At 40.1% G+C, this 21,397-nt stretch overlaps 1 protein-coding gene across 3 annotated transcripts in view; it reads left to right on the top strand.

Annotated features, from left to right (window-relative positions):
* Positions 1-7,952: 7,952 nt before the first annotated feature.
* The window catches only part of IRSp53 (Insulin receptor substrate 53 kDa), a 108,244-nt gene continuing 94,799 nt past the window's right edge, over positions 7,953-21,397 (top strand). For 2 of the 3 annotated variants that reach the window (XM_046620417.2, XM_046620421.2), the window contains exons 1-2: positions 7,953-8,173; positions 20,692-20,982. In XM_046620417.2, the coding sequence (XP_046476373.1) occupies positions 20,938-20,982 (45 nt within the window). In that variant the 5' untranslated portion in view covers positions 7,953-8,173; positions 20,692-20,937. Of the gene's footprint in view, positions 8,174-17,003; positions 17,435-20,691; positions 20,983-21,397 lie in introns of those variants that run through there. The other variant, XM_046620418.2, reaches the window with a different exon arrangement.

The raw sequence follows: 21,397 nt of genomic DNA on the forward strand, positions 1-21,397 counted from the left end.
AAGAAGATACTTGCCAGTCATTCCCGCCGCTATCAATCTAAATCACCAAACATTTTCCTCCTCTCAGACATTAGTCTCGACTTACCGTGGCTCCGGAGTTTCTCAACTCTCGGGATATTGGGGCGGTGCCGCGATGCTCGTTGATCCCGATTCCCGGATACCCACTGAATGGGACAGACTCCTTCCTCGCTATCAAATCCCGCGAGATTCTCGCCCGCTATCCGCGCATCGCGTCGCGTCCCTCTCCCTCTCTACTCGATACGGTCGACGATTTTCAACCACCGGTCACCGAGTCGTTGGTACACCTCCGGCCGCACAACAAATCGGGTTTCATTCCGCCCGGCTCAAACTCCCGTAACTCGATACAAACGCTTCACTTCGTCCCGGGTTCATCCCCGATCGCTGTACGTTAGTAACGTATGCATCACTCTGATGGAGATTCAATGAGGAAAAGTGCAAGAGATCGATATACTTGTTTTTTCTTTGCACGTTAGGAAAAAGTTTTCGGATGAAAAAAGTTTGAGTGTCGAATTTTCATAGACGCGAAAATCTTATTCGTAGAATTTTGAAATGCGGAAAGTCCGAGTTGGTATAGAAATTTGTAAATGTACAAAGTCGAAATGCGGAATGACGAAACGTAGAAAGGTCGAAACATAAAATGGCAAAATAGAGAATCTGTATACGATTCTATATTATCGAGAGGAATTCCGACGATCCTACAGTGCGGTATTCTATTCTTTTACTTCTCCATACTTCTAATTCCAACATTTTTAAACTCTATGAATTGAGTTTTCCCTTCTTCAAACATTCGATATTGTGACCCTTCAATTTTTCGATCCTTCTGTGTTCTTTTTACAAGCTGTTCACTCTGAGATAACGACGAATAGCGAAGCATTCGTTTCTTGTCCATTTGTTTCGTGACGTGCAGGTGTGAGTCCTGTAAGTTGAGTGAAAAATCACCCTTATTTGTACAGCAGCCTATCGCTCGCGTTACGTCTGTTATCCAATTCACACTTTTTTTTTACCCTCAACGCGAAGCGAAACAGACATTCCACGGACATTCCGAAAGCAGTAAACAATTACATCAGACTTAGGGATCGACGGACACTCGTTCGGTGCGTTTTAATCCTTTGAACAGAATTTCCCGGTCGCAGGGAAAATGTTTAGCGATTTCATCTCACTCGTCCCTTCTTGCCTAGTAGATGTTATACCTCATCGCGAATAAATGCCGATAAGCTTGACGAGAAAATATATCCCGCTGCGTGAATATCATCGCAGGTATGCGGAATATCTAATCAATATCACATCGGCCCCGGGAGTTGTCACTGGCACGATATGCTCCATTAGTTCGGCTTTTCCCTCACGTTTCGCAGGATATTACGTCCGACCTAAACGGAAATGCTATTACCCTCAACTTAACTGAGCTTTCTGGAAGAGTGTACACGTTTCTCGAAATTTTAACAAGATTACAGGGTGGCCACAAATTTTTGGGAAAATTTCCATGGCTTTTCCAGGTTTTCCGAAACCTGAAACCTAATTTTCCCTGACACTTGGCCAGTTCTAGCGAGTTACTAAAACCTAAATCGTTCAGCTTATCAACTCTGTATTCGATTGAAATTCAATTCGAATTGAAGACAAATGTAATGTACAAAAAAAGCTCGTTTTGAGCCAATTTTTTTTCTCAACGAAAAAAAGTAAACTCGTTACCTCAAAACATCATTTCTAATTTCTACGATGCTATACTGATATTTTTAGTTTTTTCCAAGACCAATGTAAAAATCCCGCGTGGCCACCCCGAATTAACAAAGATACCGCAAACTTGCAGCCTAGCTGATGTTGAGATCGAAACAATTTGACAAGAACATGATCGATTTAGCGTGGGAAAAGACGCTTCGAGATGCTGAATAAATTCAGCCTCTGCGATAAATTGAAAGGCACAACGGAGCTGTAATGGATGTGATAAAACTCTCGATCCGTAAATCGGTGTCGTCATTACGTGCCAATCGAATGGGTCAATAGGCAGTAACCCGGGCTCCGAGTGAGTCCAACAGGGAGGTTTGAATGCTCCGAGGATTTTCTGCAAAATCGTGCGGATGAGGCTCGTCGATCATTATCGCTTTTAGCGTCGAACCTTTGAGTGCAGAATTTATCATGCCTACCGCACAGAAACTCTACTATACGGTGCAAATTTCACTCGCGACATTATTATACACGTGATATGTACAAAGAAATTCCGCGAGGCGCAGCTTTTACATCCCGACCAAACAATTATACAACCACCGGGTGTGTGCAAACTGTTACACGTATATTACAATTTCTACGACGGGTTATAATCCCGTTTTTAGCACGGAGTAGGAAAAAAAAAAAAAAAATACTCGACGCGAAACAAGGCTGAGAAGCTAGAAGGGCTTCTCTAAATTTACTGCCAAACTCACTCTCCAACTATATTAACACGCCGTTCTTACAGCTTGCGAAACCTGAAAAGCTTCTACACAGCTTTGCGATTTTTTAAACCTTTTTCACCCTTTACCTTTACTTTTACCCCCCCCCCCCCTCCCCCCTACGTATTTTCATCTTTTTTTCTTTTGTTTGCTTATTTTTCCTTTTCACTCTTGTAATTCTCGAACAAAACACGCTTTTCAAACTCATTCAACTTCCGCTCGTTTCAGCAGTTCCGTCGGATCGATTTAACGAGTTGAAAAATTTGTTGAGTAGACACCGTATAATCAAACTGACTTACGTCACACACTGCGAGGAACAACGATAAATTATTCCTGCATCGAACTTTTCTCGTGGAGGGAAAAATGCAGTTGCAGGTTTTTCGTATCCCGCAATTTTCATCGCACGTCGATTTTCTTTCGCGATGATTTTCACCGCTGAACGATTTCCGTCCGCTCTGCGGATAATTGCGGGGTCGAACTATTCGAAACGTGTCAAAGGTGTCGTCGAAGGTATTTCAAGACGCTCGAGACGCATGGGGCATGGTTTTTATGTTATTTGGCATTAATCAGCGTGTATAATTTCAGCGAATACCCGGGACGAGTAACTGTAAGCCGTGTAGACGGGGCTTCTCTTGCCAACATGGGATTCGTCGATTAATACAGCTACGCGATCCCCCTGCCAACGAACGATACCGAAACTGAGGCGATACGCGATCTATAAAGAGTTCCTTAATGAATTGGAAAGATTAATGCAATGTAACACGATATACGCACATCTGTCATGCCTTGATTTACGAATGACGCCAAGTTTGAAACAAATTTTAAAGAAAAATTGTCAAAAAGGTAAAAGGAGGCAATGACGGCGTGCGAATTTTGACCGTTGTTGTTGTTTTCGATGTGAACAAAACTGCGAAAACTGGGGGAGGTGAAAAAACTCGCTATTGATTCGATGACCAATTACGTAGGCATTTACTACCGTCATACGTTGATTGAACGAAAATAATATTTCTTCGAAATTGGGTAATCAATTAAAAATTGATTACTCGTCGTTCGATCGTGTGAACGGTACGTCATGCATGGAATGGTCAATTAACAGAAATTACAACATTTTTTTACTTTATATTTTAGCCGCGTGTTATTTTAGCGTAACAAGGTACAAGGTTCAGAGTTCAGCTCATTTATTTTTATAACAAGCCACCGCAAAAATTACTTTCGCAAACATATCGAGACACGCAATTTTTACATTATCGTATTTCCAGATAAATTCTGGACAGGTGATTTCTTGATACCAAAAGAAATAGAGAAACGCGGCACTTTTGCGCCAAGAACTTGCGAATATCCGGCAGTGCGGGCAGATATCTACAGAGACGTCAGGAAAGTGTTACGCGGCAGTTCGTTCGCGATTGTCTCGAAGAGATGAGTCTCGGCTCGATATCTCTCCGAGCCTCGGATGTGTCAACGGAAAAGGGTCAAACGTTCCCGGAGTGCTTTCCCCGCCTGCATTTAGCCGCGGCTCGCATCACGGACGTCGCGTCGGGTCGAGCAAACCGTCATTATGGAGAAAACGACACTCGTTCGCGTGCCTCCAAGTCATTCCGCGCCTTGTAACCCCGATCGGAAATTTATTTCTTCGTACCATATTTTTGATTCGAACATTTCGTTTTTTACCAAACGTTAAGTATAAACTTCTCGGTCGCGACATTACGTTCTTCTTCCGTATTATAATTATTTGAAGAGAATTATCATCGATGAATATTCGCATGTATAAGGTGGATTGAAAAGAAATGGAAAATCATATTTTAAACATTGCATGTTAGGGTGTTTCGGAAAAGAATAATTTACAATGTTTCATCGTGGCGTCCTTTTAAAAGTTCTTTTTTTCAGGTTGAAAGAATGATTCTGTAAAAAGGTGAGCGTTTACGTTACGTCGAAGATCGCGCTCGTTTGATTTTTCAATTCTTTCACATTTCTTCGTATCTGGCAAGAAAACCGTTGCAGCACTCCAATTATTCTTTCTTTCTAGACATTTCAATTTTTCAACGCAAAGATCACGATCTATAACACAACGACGTATCAACCGAGAATCTTAATCTCTCAAATTAAAAGTTCATATTAAATTACAACTATTCTATGAGATTGAATTAATAATGAAAAACTCGCCGGATCCATTTCTCAAACATCAACTGGAGACTAACGTTACGAGTGCGGGTCTTCTCTGTGACTTAAATTGATATTGCGATTGACGTAAACAATAATAAAAAAAAAAAACATTTATTCGTGATGCATCGTAAATTGAAAAAAAATATTCGAATGACGTACAATTATTTTCGCGAGTCGCGAATTCGCGTGAATAAAATCGGAGTGTCGTTAAACTACACGGATTTTCGCGTGGACGCATCGCATGAAAATAATTTTGCAGACGCGAATCACGCCCCAGTTACGGGAAAATTTGATGTTCGACGGTCGGTCGCTCGCGATTTCCCGCATCCGCATATAATGTCATACATTTTCCACAGAGCTTTCGCGGAGGTACGTATCAAGAAACCGACTAGATAGACATCTCTTTGCGGTCTGCGGATCGCAGTTTCGTTCGATATTATACGTGCAGGCTCATCGTTATTTTCCCATCTGCAGACATGTATTATCGTACGCGAAAGCTCCGCACAGCAGATTTTCTACATTCGGCAGAAGCGGGAGAGTCGCTGCTTGTTTTCCGTAGAGATATACTTTGTACCCACGCATCGACGCGACTCGCGTAGTTTCAGTTTACTCGTCGTATCATTCCCCCGAGATTTAACCCCCGGCTGTTGTAGAAACGGGATACAATGCGGAAGCGGAGATGCATGGATAACGGAAAAATGCCTTTTCTTCGTACGTTTACGTCCCTCGGAGAATCGCCGAGCTTGCAATTTTCTTGGGCGGGGCTGCAGTTTCGAATTTGAAAAGTTCCGAAAGCGCTTAATTGCGAATTATTTCCTGGCGAAACTTGAAGTTGAGAAATCATATTAGAATGACCAGGATTACGAATGTGAAGATATTGAAAATCCGAACCAAAGGAAGATCAAAGTGGTGAAAACCAAGCTAGAAATTCACACAACTGAAAATCTTGGTTCATTGGGAATTTCAATGTATCGGATTTTAAAATTTTCTCATTTTCGCATTTTCGGAACTTTGTGCGTCGGTTTTCGGACCATTCGAAACTTTGAAGTTTCGTAAAAATTCGATTTCTTTACTCAAAGTTTCGCCAGCAAAAAATTGCGAATTTGGAGCTTTCGAAAGATTACAAATTCGAAATTTCAACCCCGCCCCAATTTCCTCCGCTTCGCCTCGGAATCAGACGAATGTTGGTCAAAGTTTCGGCAAGCTTGCGAGTTTCACTTGGAAATAAAAGTACCAGCCGTGCCATCACACTTCCGAGCGAATGGATACTGCGTATTTTCGGTGAATTTTGCAATACGGTATATGCGAAAAGTTGGGCCATCCGGCCCTCGAGAAAATTCCCGATTCTCTCGCGGCCGATTTCCCCACGTCCGCATCAGTCTCGGATCCGAGCCGCGACTTTATATCTCCGGTGTTGTAACAAGGAAGATTCGATAATAATGAAAAATTAACCGCAATCACGTCCAACTTTCAACCGCTAAAACTGAATTATTATACAGCGGTCGCTGCCTCCGCGGAGCGTATCTATTACAGGTATAATATACACGGGATGCCCGAATGTCAGCCCTGCAGGAGAAATTGCCGATTAATATTGCACGCGGGCTTCTCCGCAGTGGGTCTCGAATATCTGTTTCCGTCGCGTAATTTTTGCGCCTCCGCAAATATTCTGCAACGGCTGTTTAAAATTTAAATTAAGATTGACAGAACGATACCGGAAAGGAAGGGAAGCGGAAGATACGGAGGAAGAAGTCGACGAGATTATCGGTTCGTCGATACGTAGAAACAAGAGTTGGCCGAAGCGCGTGGGCGGGTGATCGAATAGTCTTTTATTCGCTTCGCGTGGGCGATCGGTATTTAGCAATCTTCATTTCACTCTTATCGAATTATGCACGATCCAAGGAGGGGTGAAGTCTCTGTCCGTTGAATAATAACGAATTAATCGGGGCGGAGAATCGAGAGAAAAGATTTGTTAGTTCGAACAGGTAAACTTATTTCAGTCGGCGTGTGTTTAAATGGTAAGACAGATTACACTCTCGATTTTCGCGCTTCCGTGTCCAAATAACCGCTAATCGATCGAAAATATCGAACGAAAACAAGACCGAAGCGACTGTCGGACTAAGTGTGCAGTTCCGATTAGCGAGCAGCCTTGGAAGAGGAGAAGAAGAAAAAAGAAAAGGATAGCGAGAAGAGAACGGGTACACACACCGAAGAGTCACGCCTCGTTTTCTACTTCACCGACAAAAAGTACATCCCGTAAAGAAACGTCGCCGTCACGGATAATAATGACAGATTTTTACTAAGAATGACCAAATATAATCGATTATTCTTTCACCGATTAATCGAGTTTAATCGATTATTATTTATCAAACTCGATTAGTCGACCGACTCGATTATTTAGTTTTTATGTTTTACCACCACCAATTAGGGTATCAATTATCGTCATTGTCTTACTTATTGAGTACCTATTTTATATAATTAGCGAAAGGCGAATGAATATTTTTATATTCATTATGCAGGCCTGCTAATTACAACTTTTAATTTTAGGTATGTTGAATTAAAATGTAGCGCCAGTTTTTTCACAGCACATAGAGATTTATTTTTATGCAAGATACGCATATTTACAGATTTTTGAACAATTTTTATGAAAAAATTAAATATAATGAATTAATGTAAAACTTAATGTTTAGGTATGAAATGAACAGCATTAGTTTTGAACAAGACTTAAGAGATTGGATAAGTCCAAACGAATTGCGATATCTTTTTCAAAAATTGAAAGTTAACTCTAGTAGTAACAAGAAATCAGAAATAATAATTTGTCAGAAACTTTACGTGATAGAATTTTTTTAATATTTTTTTCACAGTTTCGTCTTTAATACCTATCGAAATTACTGCTCAGTTTTGTCAGGGGAAAACCATCGCAGGCTTGTGTTACGTAAAAACTTTTCCACCATTAAGACTGCGTACTTCGAACGAACCGTTTCAAAAAAATACGATATAATCGATGAATCTATTAATTTTTACCGATTCAATCGAGTCGTGTTAGATCATTTTTTTTCTGCTCAATTAATCGACGCATTGATTATTTTTTAGCTCAGTGGCCGTCGCTAATTCCTCCACCTCGCAGCGCCAAAAATTTTGCGAACCAAGCAGGAACGAAATGAAATCGAGAATCTTATCGCTCGCAAAATGAATATAATTTAAAAACAGCAACGAAACTATCCGATCTGCGATAACTTCTCGTAACCCTTTCGCTAAAAAATTGACCGTTCCGTCGTCTTTCCGGTCTTCGTCGACGGCGTCGCGACGGATCGACGGGCGGCTCGAGCAGCGTCGCGACGCCGGGCAGTCGGTCGTTCAGTCGTGGCGCGCGCGCCGTTCCGAACGGATCGTCTATCGCGGATTGTTTCACCCTTTGCCAGGAGGTGCGGGACTAGGAAAAATCGCGGAGTCACGTGCCAGGCGTAATTTCCTAATATTTCCATGTGAATTGTGGCTCGATGCAGACGTTTAATCGCTTTAAATCAAAGTTATTCGCAGCGTGATTCTTCTACGTAACAGGTGAAATTCTATAGGTACGTTGAATTCTTTGATTCATTGATAACAAATATGTATAATAATAACGATCCCGAGAATTGTTTCTCAGAGTGCGAATATTAATTGCTGCTGATTTAATGCTATTTTTTTTTTTTCCTTTTTTCTTCTTCAATTTTTGTTTATTTGTAAATTTATTTTCCACTCATTATTGTTTGATTCGATTCCATACATTATCCGGCAATTTTTACACGATCGAACTTTGGATTACAACGTGAGTATCGTACGTTTGAATCGTTGAAACAAATATTGTGGTAAACGAAAGTGAAGAAGTTGACACAGAAAACTTCTCTCGAACTATTCACAAATTCTATCTTCATTTTTTATCCACAAAATTATTGCCTTCTTTCTGATTTTTCATTTTTTCTGTTCAATATTCGAACACAAGGACATGAAGAAATATTTCGGAATTATTCTATCCCTGTTTTAAACGGTCGTTTAATTAATTCTTCTGCTCTCCCGGGTTTTTTTCTTTTCTCTTATCAGCCTGTGAACCGCGCAGAGAAATTTAATTTTCACGCGGCTTTGCAACTTCTGTAAAATTCTTAACGTTTTTTCCATCTGACTAGGAGTTTAAACGTTTACCGATTTTACAATTTTTTTTTTTTCTTTCTCTCTCATACGTTTTCTCGTACAATCGATATTATCGTTACGAACTTACTCCTTCCAAGCACAATGCGAGAGAAAGAAAAAAAATTCTCCAACGACGAGAAAACCTAATTGAATATGCATGGTGTGTTTATGCACGTACGTACCTGCCTGTAATTACTCGATAATACTTAGACGCGCCCTGTTTATATCCAAACAATGTGTCACATTGCTCAAGGAGTGTTGGGTGCAGGTTCGAACGTATGCCGAAAGAATTCTCGAGTTCTTAGTTGCTCCTTGCTTAGCTCTGCACCTCGGGAAACGAGGTGAGCCAGCATCGAATCGTATCAATCGTCGGTTAGGAACGAAGGTCAAACGATTCTACGTGTGTATTAACACAGTGTGTATACATGCATATATTATATGTATTACGGAGATATATTGTGTCACGATTATTTCGGCGTCTGTTAACTGCGTCGTTGTGAGCGAAACGATCGTTCCTTTAATCACTGCAGGTGAAATACAGGATAGAGACGCGTCGTTGTCTCGTTATACGTTGTTCGTTAATGCTGTGTGGTTTGATGGAATTTATTGTCGATTCACGCGATGAGATTTTCGACGAACTTGGTCTGTGAAGATCTTTATTTTTTTATATCGATGATCGAACGTGGTCGAAGTAACGGAATTCGAGACTTGTTGAACTATCGAAATCCGGGAAAGCAACTGCAGTTGTTATATAACGTGGAATGGTGTCAAGGCTACGCGAAAGAACTTTTTGTCATCCGTTAGCCCAATTTTTCGGGGCGGGGTTGAAGTTCCGAATTTGAAAATATGGTTGGAAAGACAAAGGCTGAAAAATCCGAAATGCAAGATTTCGAAAATTCAAGTTACGATAGAGCGAAATTCCGATAAATAAAATTTCCACGGAGTAAAATTTGGCAAATTAAAATGTACTCAGACAGCGTAGTTTACTCAACGAGCGGATGTGAAAAATCAGAATGACCATGATTACGAACGTAAGAATATCGAAAATTAAAAACAAAGAAAGATCAAATTGGTGAAGTTTCACCAAGCAGGATATTCACGGAACTGAAAATCTTCGATAATTCGAAATTTTAATTCCTCAGATTTAAAAATTTTCTCACTCTCACAATTTGGGAACTTTGACTTGAATGTTTTGTCAAAGTTTGATTTCATCACCTCAAGTTTCGCCGCCAAAAAATTCGGAATTCGGCGCTTCCGGAAGTTTTCAAATTCAGAATTTCAACCCCGTCCCAATTTTCCATAGTCCGATACACGCGCATATGTCACGAATTGTAATTACGCGTAGCGTTGCAAGAGCGGTGAAAAAAGAAAGGTGAGAAATGAAGAGAAATATGAAAAGAGAGTGCACCAGCCAACGTAATAATACACTTTGCGCACCATTTACCGCACCGGCAGACGAATGAGCTGTATAACGTCCTCGTTTTGCTGCGGTTTAAGGTATCATTGTGTGTGTGTGTGGGGGGGTGGGAGGAGAGAAAAATTTAGCGTCATTATTATTCCTATTATCGCTATTGTTACTGCGCTTTAAAACGCGGAGTATCTTGTTAAGAAAAATGCTCCGAGCTTGAGACGACCGGGAGAAGAAAAGGAAAAATGAATCAAATGTTTATACAGACTGTATTTTATCTATACAACAATCACCTTCGCAGCGGGCAATTAATTGTATACTTTGCACGTATATATTCTCTTTGTTGTTATTATCATCGACGTCTTTTTCTTCTTTTTTTTTTTTTTTTGTTTTTTGTCTTCAAGCGTTTGACAGCTACGCGCAATTTCGTAACGCAAATCGACGTTCGTGTGATCGTAATTGGTACAGACACCATATTTTGGTCAAGGCATTCGCTCACTCCGTTTTTTTTTTTGTTTTTTCTTACTACGCCATGTGTCAGTTATGATTTCACTTTTATCACTATTTTTTTCTTTCTCTTCTCTTTCGTCGATTCGTTAATCGCGATTTACCGCGAACGGCGAAGTGGTATAAAAATTTTCAACCGTTCACCATTCAGCTTCGTTTTTTATTTATTTATTTATTTATTTTTCACTCAGTACATTTCTCGACCGGTTCCATTACGGAACGATTCTTGTCCATTTTTTCGGACATTCAACTTTTTTTTTTACAAACTTCACAACGAAAGTGGTCTAAAAATGTTCCAAGTGAAAAATAGAAGCGAGGGTCAGACGTTGGTTGGGTTCGCACGGAATTCCCCGTAGTTATGATTTACATTTGAAATTCATCCCCCGCCGTATTTCCTTTCCAATAATTTTTCGACTCGCCGTTACGGTCTGCTCGAAACCGTCATCGTGTCTCCGTGTTAAAAGAAATTAAATTCACAATAAAAAGTGACTATTCTCGAAGCTTGGCGGTCTCGCTGCAATTCGCTACGATCTCTCTACCGATCCAGGTGGATCGGATATACAGGCACTTTGGATAACGCATACCCATTGCATACCTGGTGAGGGAACCGTGCGCACCGGGTGGCTAAATTTAATTATCTCATGTAAATCGCGCGATCCTTACACCAGCTATCGCATCCCCGTCCCATCGACCTCGGTGTCTAGGACACGTGTAAATATGGGGATCCATCGCATCTGCATTCGCCTCTATTATCCCGCCGCGCTGCTCAGTGTTCCCGATAGTTTTCCGAATTTGCATTTCCCTTCTTCTGGTTTACGGTTCTTCTTTTTCTTTTGTTGCTTTTTTAACCCTCGGTCAGCCATGTGGTTTTTTTTACCTACGTCGCTGGCTAAAGGTGGGCGATTTTTCGTCTTTGCTTCTTCGCCTCCCCCCTCACTTGGGATTTTTCAAAAATTGCCAAAAAATTCAGATTATAGCTTTCAGGCGTCTAATTGATATTCCAATAATTTGCGTTACGAAATTTTCAATTTTCCAACGAATTGAAATTGTCAAACAGTGAAAAATTCCCGAGACACCGATGAAGCGAAAAATTCAGGCGTCATAGTGATTTTTTAACTAATCATTTTTGTTATTTTTTCTCATCTTCTCTTTCACTCTTCGGCAGTGATTTTTTTCTTCAACATAAATCGTTATTCGAGTACAGACGTGTAACCTTTAACGAAATTGAAAAAAGAGGTGTTATTTATTTTTAATCATTTCAATCGTAAATGCGTACCAAGTTACTTGAAAAGCATCGTTTGAGGTAAAATTTGAAAATGATGTGTATATTAGTTGTATCGTATGAGTCGAGGTGGTCTGGTTAGTTTCAGTTATTAGAACATAGATTCATACCGTTTAATTTCTGTACAACGTACGTACATATATATATATATTTTTTTAAAAATACATATATATATATATATGTAACCCGCAGCGTGTTATGGCCGAAGGTGGAACGTGGTGAATATAAAGTTACCGTTACGTATCTCCGTTACCCGTTGCAGTTGAACGGCATTCTTGCATTTTTACGCACTGAATTTGAATGGCTATATATACATATATGTACGTATGTATGTATATATATATATAGCCGTATGTATATATACGTACGTTTTACACGGGCAAACGCGTTGAGCTCAAGTCACCTGCGCATATACACGAGTGAAATCCGGTTTCAAAGGTACAACCTGTGCCTCGGGCGCTTTTTATCCGACAACCGTTGTTCTGCGCTGCAGTGTTATGGTTCCTAAGACCTCGAATTTGGAGTGTTAATGGGAATTTGGTAATCGTTTTCTCTGAAAAAGAAATCAGTCTCTTTAACAGAAAAAAAGCAATTACGTATTGTAGGTAACGGAAATCCATGCTTGCGGCGCGGAGGATATGCGTATTATTAAAAAAAGACAAACATTTTAAACTTGTTTGTAAAATAAATGTTGATGATTTTTTTTCTTTTTTTTTCTTTTTTTTTTACATAATTTAGAAAATTAATGTCAGCCGGCAATCTAATCACCGTTAGGAATTTGACGTACATTAGTTTTAAAACAAACACGAGTATTCACCGCCGATTTAATCGTCGGCGTAAAATTGCGCAATTATAACGGTTGAAAAGAAGATGATGATTTACGAAAAATTATTGTTCGATCATCGGTAATAATCAAGCTGTCGAGCCACGTCGTTCTTGTCTATAGTCAGCTGATACGTTATTTTCACTGATTATCAATCAATCTTGTTTTTTTTTTTTCTTTTTTGTTTTGTTTTGTTCTCTTTTTGTCAATTTATCGCGCATCGCAGCTCGTTATAGACATAAAAGAGATAGCAATTTCGCTGCGGTAGATATTTATAGACACTTATTACACGTACGCGTATGCGTATAATCACGTACATACCTGCTGATATTAATTTGCAAAAATAAATGAGGCTTGTATCCGTGACACGCGACTTACGGTAAATTAATTGAAGACCGCGGATGCGTGCTTGTAACGATTCTTATATCGAACGATGCGCTTTTATCACCATTCTCAGAGTCTCGGTTAGCTTATATTCATTTTAATTTTGTCAGTAAGAAAAAATATCAAGAGGGTATTGACATTATTTGAGAAATCTGCAGACTAACTAACCTATATTTATATCCAATATGATCGTTGGTTTTACAAAATTATCTAACATGACGCAGTCTGTGATTGCCATATTTGGGCAAGAATTGCAGAGATGAACGGGGGTTTTTTTTTTTTTTTTAATTTGTTTAAATATCGACCAGTCAATAAAACACGTAGCTGAAAATTTTCTCGTTTCATCGAAGAAGTAAAGGTATGTGGAATATTCAATCGACGAATTTTGATAAATTATACCGTGTTCTGTAATTCGTGGTTATATCTTGAAAACAGAGTTAAAAGTTCGAAGAATAATGTTTGATCGTTTGATGTTCGCGATCTTTTACGTTTCGTTTCTTGCACCCAGCTTTCCAACTCTCTCCCTTTACTTTTTTCTTCTTCTCCGTTTGAAACCTTTTGGGAAATAAGAACGGAAGGATGAGAATCTCATCCTTGAATAAATGTTTCAATACTGTGTATACGGATGTGTATATGTATCTAAGATAAGTTCTGTATAAGCCTTTGGGAAATACATGCGAGAGAAAACGTTTGGAATATCTACCTTATTCAAGTGTATGAGAAACCAGAGCTGCGCTTGGGGTTAAAAAGGAAAACCACACGCCCCAAGCTATATTGTGCGTAACATTTTTTCTTATACACATTTGTACATCCCCATGTATCTGGTATATGGTATACGAATATCCGATTCGATAGTTTTTTTTTTATATCTAGGTACCTACGTTTTCGAATTACATAATCCAGTTTATTTATTCCTCACGATTCCGCTATCAAAACTCGAATTATACGGACGCGCTTGTTTTTTTTTTTTAACTCTCATTTCAACTGATTTTACATAAATAGCAAATAGAATATAAAAGCCGTTCGTTTTTTTATTTCACTTCTCTTCCTCGTCGCAGGCGAATTTTCCCTGCAACGGTTGCAATTTCTCGAATAATAATTTTACCTTTACTTTCTTTCTACTTATCTAGGTAGGTACACCTATATTCTGTAATTTTATTTGTTCCCCGATGTTTTATTCGTTCTTATTCTCGCTGCCTCGAATACAATTTCCAATTGTTCGTTATCCCACCCTTGCGGACTCGATTCGCTTATCGTCTTCGAGTGCGTGCAACGATTATCACTACGGGAAAGAACTGCATTACACGCGCCCCTATTCAATTCGCTCCTACAGCATATGGCGTATTGTTGGCGTTATGCGTGCACGACGAGCTATACGTTTGGCTATCTCACGCGGTTACACGATTTTTACATTAAGGGGAACAAGCGTGTCGCCCGTGAGTCAATTACTTTGACTGAGAAATCGCGAAATCAAGGATCAGCGGCGACCACGTGTTGTGATTACCGTTATATTTCAAAAAAACAAAAATAAAAAGCATCATGAAAGAGAGAAATCACCACTTTGATCTCTCTTTATATTGTATTTTCGCTACTCTTACGTTCGTAATCCCGGCCATTCTGATTTTCGGCTTTTCTCATTTTTTACACTCACTCGTCGAGTAAGCCGCGCTGTCTAATTGTAAGTATATTTTAATTTTCGGAATTTTACTCCATCGAAACTTTGCTCTATCGGTACTTAAACTTTCGGAACCTTGAGCCGTCGGCTTTACGACCATTCGAGACTTTGTAATTTCATCAAACTTCAAGTTTTGCCTGCAAATAATTCGTAATTAAGCGCTTTCGTAAATTTTAAAAATCGGAACTTGGACCCCGTCCTTCCGTAAATCGCGATATTTGCTACGCTCGAAATAACAAATTCTTCTTCTACTCGACGCCACGAAAGGCTCGATATTCTTCGGCTCGCATACCGACGTGATTTAAATGTAAATGTGTAATTTATGAAACAGCAATGTTTAAAAACCGGAATTCGTGTGAAGTTTTCATGCGCGGCGTGCTCTCGAAGGCAGATGGAAGAAAAAAGGAGTAATTCGAGGATTATGGCGCGTGTGTGTGTGTGTGTGTAAATAAAATACAACGTATTTACATGCAACGCATTCAGCGTTTTAACGCCTTAACGTCGAGTCTCTTCTGGCTGAGGTTTCACGGGTCCATCTCTTTTCCTCCCTCCTTCTTTCTTTCCTTCTTTCTCTCCCCCTCCCCTTCTCGTCACTGTTTTCTACACCGTGACTATACACCGTCGGATATCTGAGACTACCAACTGGTTTTCTCGCGAAGAATTTTTTCGGGTCAATCATGGCCATCGGCATCTCTCCACTTCGGTCATCTTTATATCGGAACCAAGAAGCTTGTACGGATAGAGAAACACGCTTTGAATTTCAAACGAACGATTCGACGGTACGCCAACGATTTATATGAGAAGAGGATATAAAATGAATGTAAAAAAATTTACTACAATTTTAAGTAATTCGGATAGCAAATTGTCGCTGTAAATATCTTCGACAGCTTGCAAAAGGCGCGTGAAGCATTTGAATCTTAATTTTATTTTGTATCCGAACTTTGCTGATCCAAACGATCAACGATTTTTCTTCACATAACATGTTACTTCGACAATTTATCACTCGACTATGAATACATAAAAAATTTCATCGATAACAGCCAACTTTTCCGCCATTAGGACCAGGTACTAAAATTTACGAAACTCGAGTTTCAAACTAACCGTTCCAAGAAAATACGAAATAACGAATGAATCGATTAATTTTGACCGATTCAATCGAGTCGCGTTCGATTATTTTTTTCCACTCGATTAATCGACGCGGCAATTATTCTCAGCTTAGAGGGCATCGCTTCAACGACGTCTCGCGACACGTGTAAAACGCCGAGTAGGTACGTCGATACCCTACTAAGTATGCCGGTACCTTGCTCGGTCGCTTGTATAATATAACGGAAAGCAATGCCGATGACCAGAGACGAGGAGCAGCTATTCCATCTACGATCCTCTCCCTGCCTTGTCCCATTTACAGCTCTTCTCGCTTCGGCATGATTTTCCGACAGAGAGATCGTTTCGTGAAAATTTTACCAATGGACGATATTGAGGCTAATGCTTCGTTTACATTCGCTTGTAACGGGATGAATGTTTGTTTTTTTTACCCGAAAATAAACATTCGATTCATCGATTTGATTTCGCTTAGTTTCGAACTGGTCAGATTTTGGGAAAGATTGGCAGAGCCGATCCGAGATTGAGATTGATATTTTGCTAGTCTATCAATTTAAACATTTTAGCGAGCAACGGATATACAAGGGCTTGATTTTCGGACATAAAAAGTTGAAAGGAATTGTGATAAAATTCTCGTTAAAAGTTTAACCTGTACCCATGCATACATAAATACATGGTATATTATTTTGAAAAAATCTTCCATTTTCCATCGTCGTTATGGAATTAAATTAGATCAGGTACACACGGTTGTAGGTGGTAAAAAAAAAGAAGAAACGATGGAACAGCGAAACGCGTAAAGAAATACTTGCCGCCGGTTGCAATCGACAATCAACGAACCGCGAAATCGAGTCCAGCAATTGTCGCGTTCGACGATCGCAGAGCCGACTGAGATTACATCCGCAAATTCTGAGATGCTGCGGCGAATGTGTAGAGAATGAGATGCAAACGCGCGGTGCGGATTCAGGGGATGCATTACGGCGGGTGAAACACGCGCCAATTCGCTTCCGCGTTCGCGTTCATTAACGGAGCGAGTATTTGCCCGAGTCTCTTGCTTTCGGTTCGCCGCGAGATGAAGACGCCGATTTGAGATCCGAGGTTCGCGGCATCCCGAAGAGAGATCGGCTCGTCCAACGGTCCGCGGATGCTGGCCGACCAGTTATGCTTGCCGTACCATCGCTTCTTGGTCATCGTCGCGAGTTCTTCTTCCGTTCTCGTTTCACCGCGGCTAGAAACCGAATAGACCGTGTAAAAAACCTCTAATATCACGCCGATGAAATTCTACGCGGGTTGTTCAGCCGCTATCGAATAAAATGCATCCTCTGATCCTGCGGTGCGGTTAGATTCTTCCATAGTGTCCTGTGAACGTGTTTGGCAAAGGATGTTTTGTGCGGAGTTGCTGTTGAACGAAATTTTTTATCCTCCACGTAACACGGATTATGTGATTTGGATTCATTTGCAGGATTTGATTCGGTCTTGTCGTTTGCTCTTCACGGTGAGAATTTTTATTTTTTTTTTAGATCATTCAAATACAATTAATCTTACGCATAATAGAAATTTGTCTTGAACCATACGATGTACGTGAGAAAGTTATTCAATTAACATTTTTTTTTTCTCTTTAATATACGGTTCTCGTCTTCTTTCGAAATTGGATTCCTGATCAGCGGGTTTATTATCTCGCCTGTAATAGCGGTGGGTTTATTATATACGTATGTGCGTGCATATACCGTTGAAAGAACCGGTGTCGGTGTTCGAGAAAAATGTTAAGAATGCAGAGAGTCATTTGTCTCTCATGGATTTTTCCCTCGAGCATTTTTCTCTCCTTCCCCTCCCCCTCTCTCTCCCTCTCATCTCGCTCCTTCCATCACTCTTTCATTTCCGTCCTTGTCTCTGAAACCCTTCATCCTGGCGCATCTCTCGAGCGTTTGAAATTCTTTGCTCTCTATAGTATATTTAAAGCAGGGATACACACGTCGTTTTCTGTGAAGAAACAAATGAGACTGATCTGCGAGAAGGAGACCAAAAATTAGATCGTAATAAAATAAATTGAAATGAAATTAAACAAGATCCTACCTGCGATGCCTACTCAGTTCAGTCAAGCGCAGCGAATGATTCAATTCAATGTGTATAAATAATACACCAAAGTTTTTCTCCCGGTAACTTTCATTCCGCAAGGACACCCGCTTGTATCGAGACTCCTTTGCGTGTGTCTGTGTTATTTTACGAGCTGCGCGGAGTTGCCTCTGCGAGATGAATAACGCGTACGAATGTATTTGTTTGCGGAGAAACAAAATGACAACGAATAAAAAGATATCGAAGACAAATAAATAAAAAAATAAAAATTATTTGGCATACCTTTCTACCCCGGCCAATATCTACGTATAGACTTGCTCATAGAATATCGCTTCCCTGTATGGTTGTTATTTCGATGCTTGGATGTGATATGTCTGCAACCGCAAAGAAAACAACGGAAACGAATTAAAGAGCAGAGAGATACGGAGAGAGAGAGAGAGAGAGAGAGAGAGAGAGAGAGAGAGAGAGAGAGAGAGAGAGAGAGAGAGAGAGAGAGAGAGAGAGAGGAGGAAAAGGAAATTAATCACCGCATGACATACATTCTCGATATCTGCGCTGTAATCTACAACTATAATAGCTTACACAGGCATGTATTGTACTATATAATGTATATCATATTCCACTGGTTTCTTTACGTAATTCGTATCGCGGTAGAGGACGGGTTCTATATATTACACGCTAAGCCAAGACTGATGCACACGGAGTCTGCAACTTTCTCTGGGAGATTTTAACATCGCGCGGCAGGAGATGGATGCGGAAAATACATGTAATGACGGTAATAACTGCGAGACCGTAACACAGAGAGTGCATCGCCTCTTGCACGTATTACATATGCAATAATTTCACTGCGGGATGATACGCGAATGTGGAAGGAAATACTCACATCTAAGCTGCGGCGAGATTACACACCTCCGCATACTCAGGCTTGTCGTACGTACGTAAACAAATACGCAAATGCAGAAATATGTACGCGCAAACGACGATCGTGCGACGTTAAAGATCGACGCTATTATCTCGGTTCGTTCTTGCTTTTAGGTGTAACAGGCGTAGGTATGCCTGCCGCATTCACGCGCCTCGGAATCTAGGAGGAAAGGAAAAGGTGTGCCAAGTTTGCACTTTGCCTTAGAACTCTGGCGCTTACGACTGTCGTGTACGAATACGTATAACACGGTATTGCCGTACCAGTACGTGGGATTTGAAAAGGATCAGGGATAAGATCGCGGAAAATTGTCTATCTTTTTGACGATTCCGTCAATTTTTTCATCTCTTATAACACTGGTCGACAGTGGTTTTTTTTGCCCTTGATATTTCAGTGGTCTTTGTAAGATTTGATGTCAACGACCCGAGGCGTAAGCGTAGTTTTTCGAAATTGGCTGCAATTGTTTATCTTATCGATATTTTCATATATGAATCGAAAATTTTTTTATTCATTTTATATTTTTAATGTCCCAAGTTCAACTAAGAAAGAATCTTTTAACGCGCAAAGGATTTTTTTTTTTCGTTTCCCTAATTTTTTTCCACGTTCCCGAATACCAAAATTGACGGAAAAAATTCAGGGCGATGAAAAAAAATTTTTTTTATCAAGTATCTATGTGCCAAAGCCGATGTTTTTTTTTTAGAGGAAAAACCTTTTTCCGGGAAATTTGACACTTGCAGTGTTAAAAAAAAAAAAAATTCTCTCAAATTCGACCGTGGGAAAATTCGAACACGACGCCTTTGATAAATTATGCAGTTGCGGCAGTTTCGACTTGTCGTTTTACGGGTTTATTCAACAGGCATCCCATACACGCGTAGTTCAGGGATTTACTCGTTTATTCAGATAACCTACACGGTTATCGTCGTAGAGAGTTTGGTCCCTCCGCCCATAAACACCGGAAGTTACGGGTGTTAATTGCTCCTTGACACGAGTTTCGTTTCACGGCGAAGGTCAGGCTTGATTAAGACGCCCGGATTTTCACCGCATTTCCGTATAAATTGCGCGGCTCGTTAAGTGGTTGAACACCAACCTAGATAATCGTATATTTTTAATTTTACCTCGTTCTTCTTTCGTCAAATTTCTAAACTTGTAACGTTTTCTTTTCGTTTATGTATATCCTACTTTCTCGTTGAATGCACATTTCAAAATTTCTTCTCGCTTGTAGCCCTGGATAATTATAATAATTCGCTTTCATGAAATTTATTGGTTTTTTTTTTTTATATTTCACGTGTAATTATGCCAAAGAATTATTGACGTATAAATAAGATGATCGTTTTGATCAGGAGACCGACTACGCTACGTTTCGTTCCGTATAATTAGTTTCTAGAAAAAAAAAAAATGATCATTCCTGAATAAAATATGTATAATAAAACTTACAGAAATAAATCGTAGCAATTCAATGTGAGATGTTGTTGGAAGTTCTTAGTTTTGATAATATGGAACGCAGATGTTCGACGAAGAAGTTTCGTAGCTGTATAAATGACTATATATAAGGAAGTAATTCTGCGGTCTCGTTGAGTCCTCGAATCAATTTTCACGGTCAAACAATGACCGAGCATTTGTGGTGGATGGACACACCGGTGGAGAAAAAAGCGTCAAACAATTTCTTGGTCTACTCCTCTCGCATTTCTCTTCTTATTTTACTCACCGTCGCACCAAGTATAACGGTTAAATTTATTTACCACCTACTGTGTATGTTTCAGAAAAATAAAACCGTTCCTGGCGCGTCTCTCTCGTTCGCTTCGTTGGGCGATTTTGCACCAGCACCGAGGGGGCCTTCCTACCCCGGCACGCTGTTCGAGAAAGTGGACGAAACGAGGAATAAAACTCCCCGGTATCATTCTGCACACCATCGAAAATATGTCCCTAATCGAGTCGATCTGCCTCGCCTTGCACGATTAGTACCCGACGCTGTTTCTGCCTGAATTACGCGGCAAATACAAGCCAAGATGGAAACCGAAGAACTTACCAGGCTCGTCGACGGCATATACAAAGTGAGTAGAAAAACATTTAAAAAAAAAAAGGAAAATTCTTACTTTTGCAAACGTTATCAAAGAAGAACAGTACATTATGCAACGAGGGAATAAAGTCGAAGATTATTCCCGCGGATGAGTTTACTGCCCGAGCGAAGCGAGCTCATTTGCTCTGATATTTCCCGCAAATGCGTTAAAACGGAATAATACGCCACTTTCGTCCCACTTTTCAGGCAAAAAAATTTAACCTTGCGGTTGAGTCGTGAATAAATGAAATTCATTGTAATTCGGAAAAATGAAAATCGAGAGATTAACATTATATTCTCGACCTTTCGATTTCTCGTCCGAGCTGCCGAGATAAAAGAGCCGATGAATATTATTTTGAAATCGCCTCGGGCGTAATTCCACCCCGAAGGGGTGTAAACGTAAGTTCAAT

This window comes from Neodiprion pinetum, chromosome 4, assembly GCF_021155775.2.
Source record: "Neodiprion pinetum isolate iyNeoPine1 chromosome 4, iyNeoPine1.2, whole genome shotgun sequence".
Classification (NCBI taxonomy): domain Eukaryota; kingdom Metazoa; phylum Arthropoda; class Insecta; order Hymenoptera; family Diprionidae; genus Neodiprion; species Neodiprion pinetum.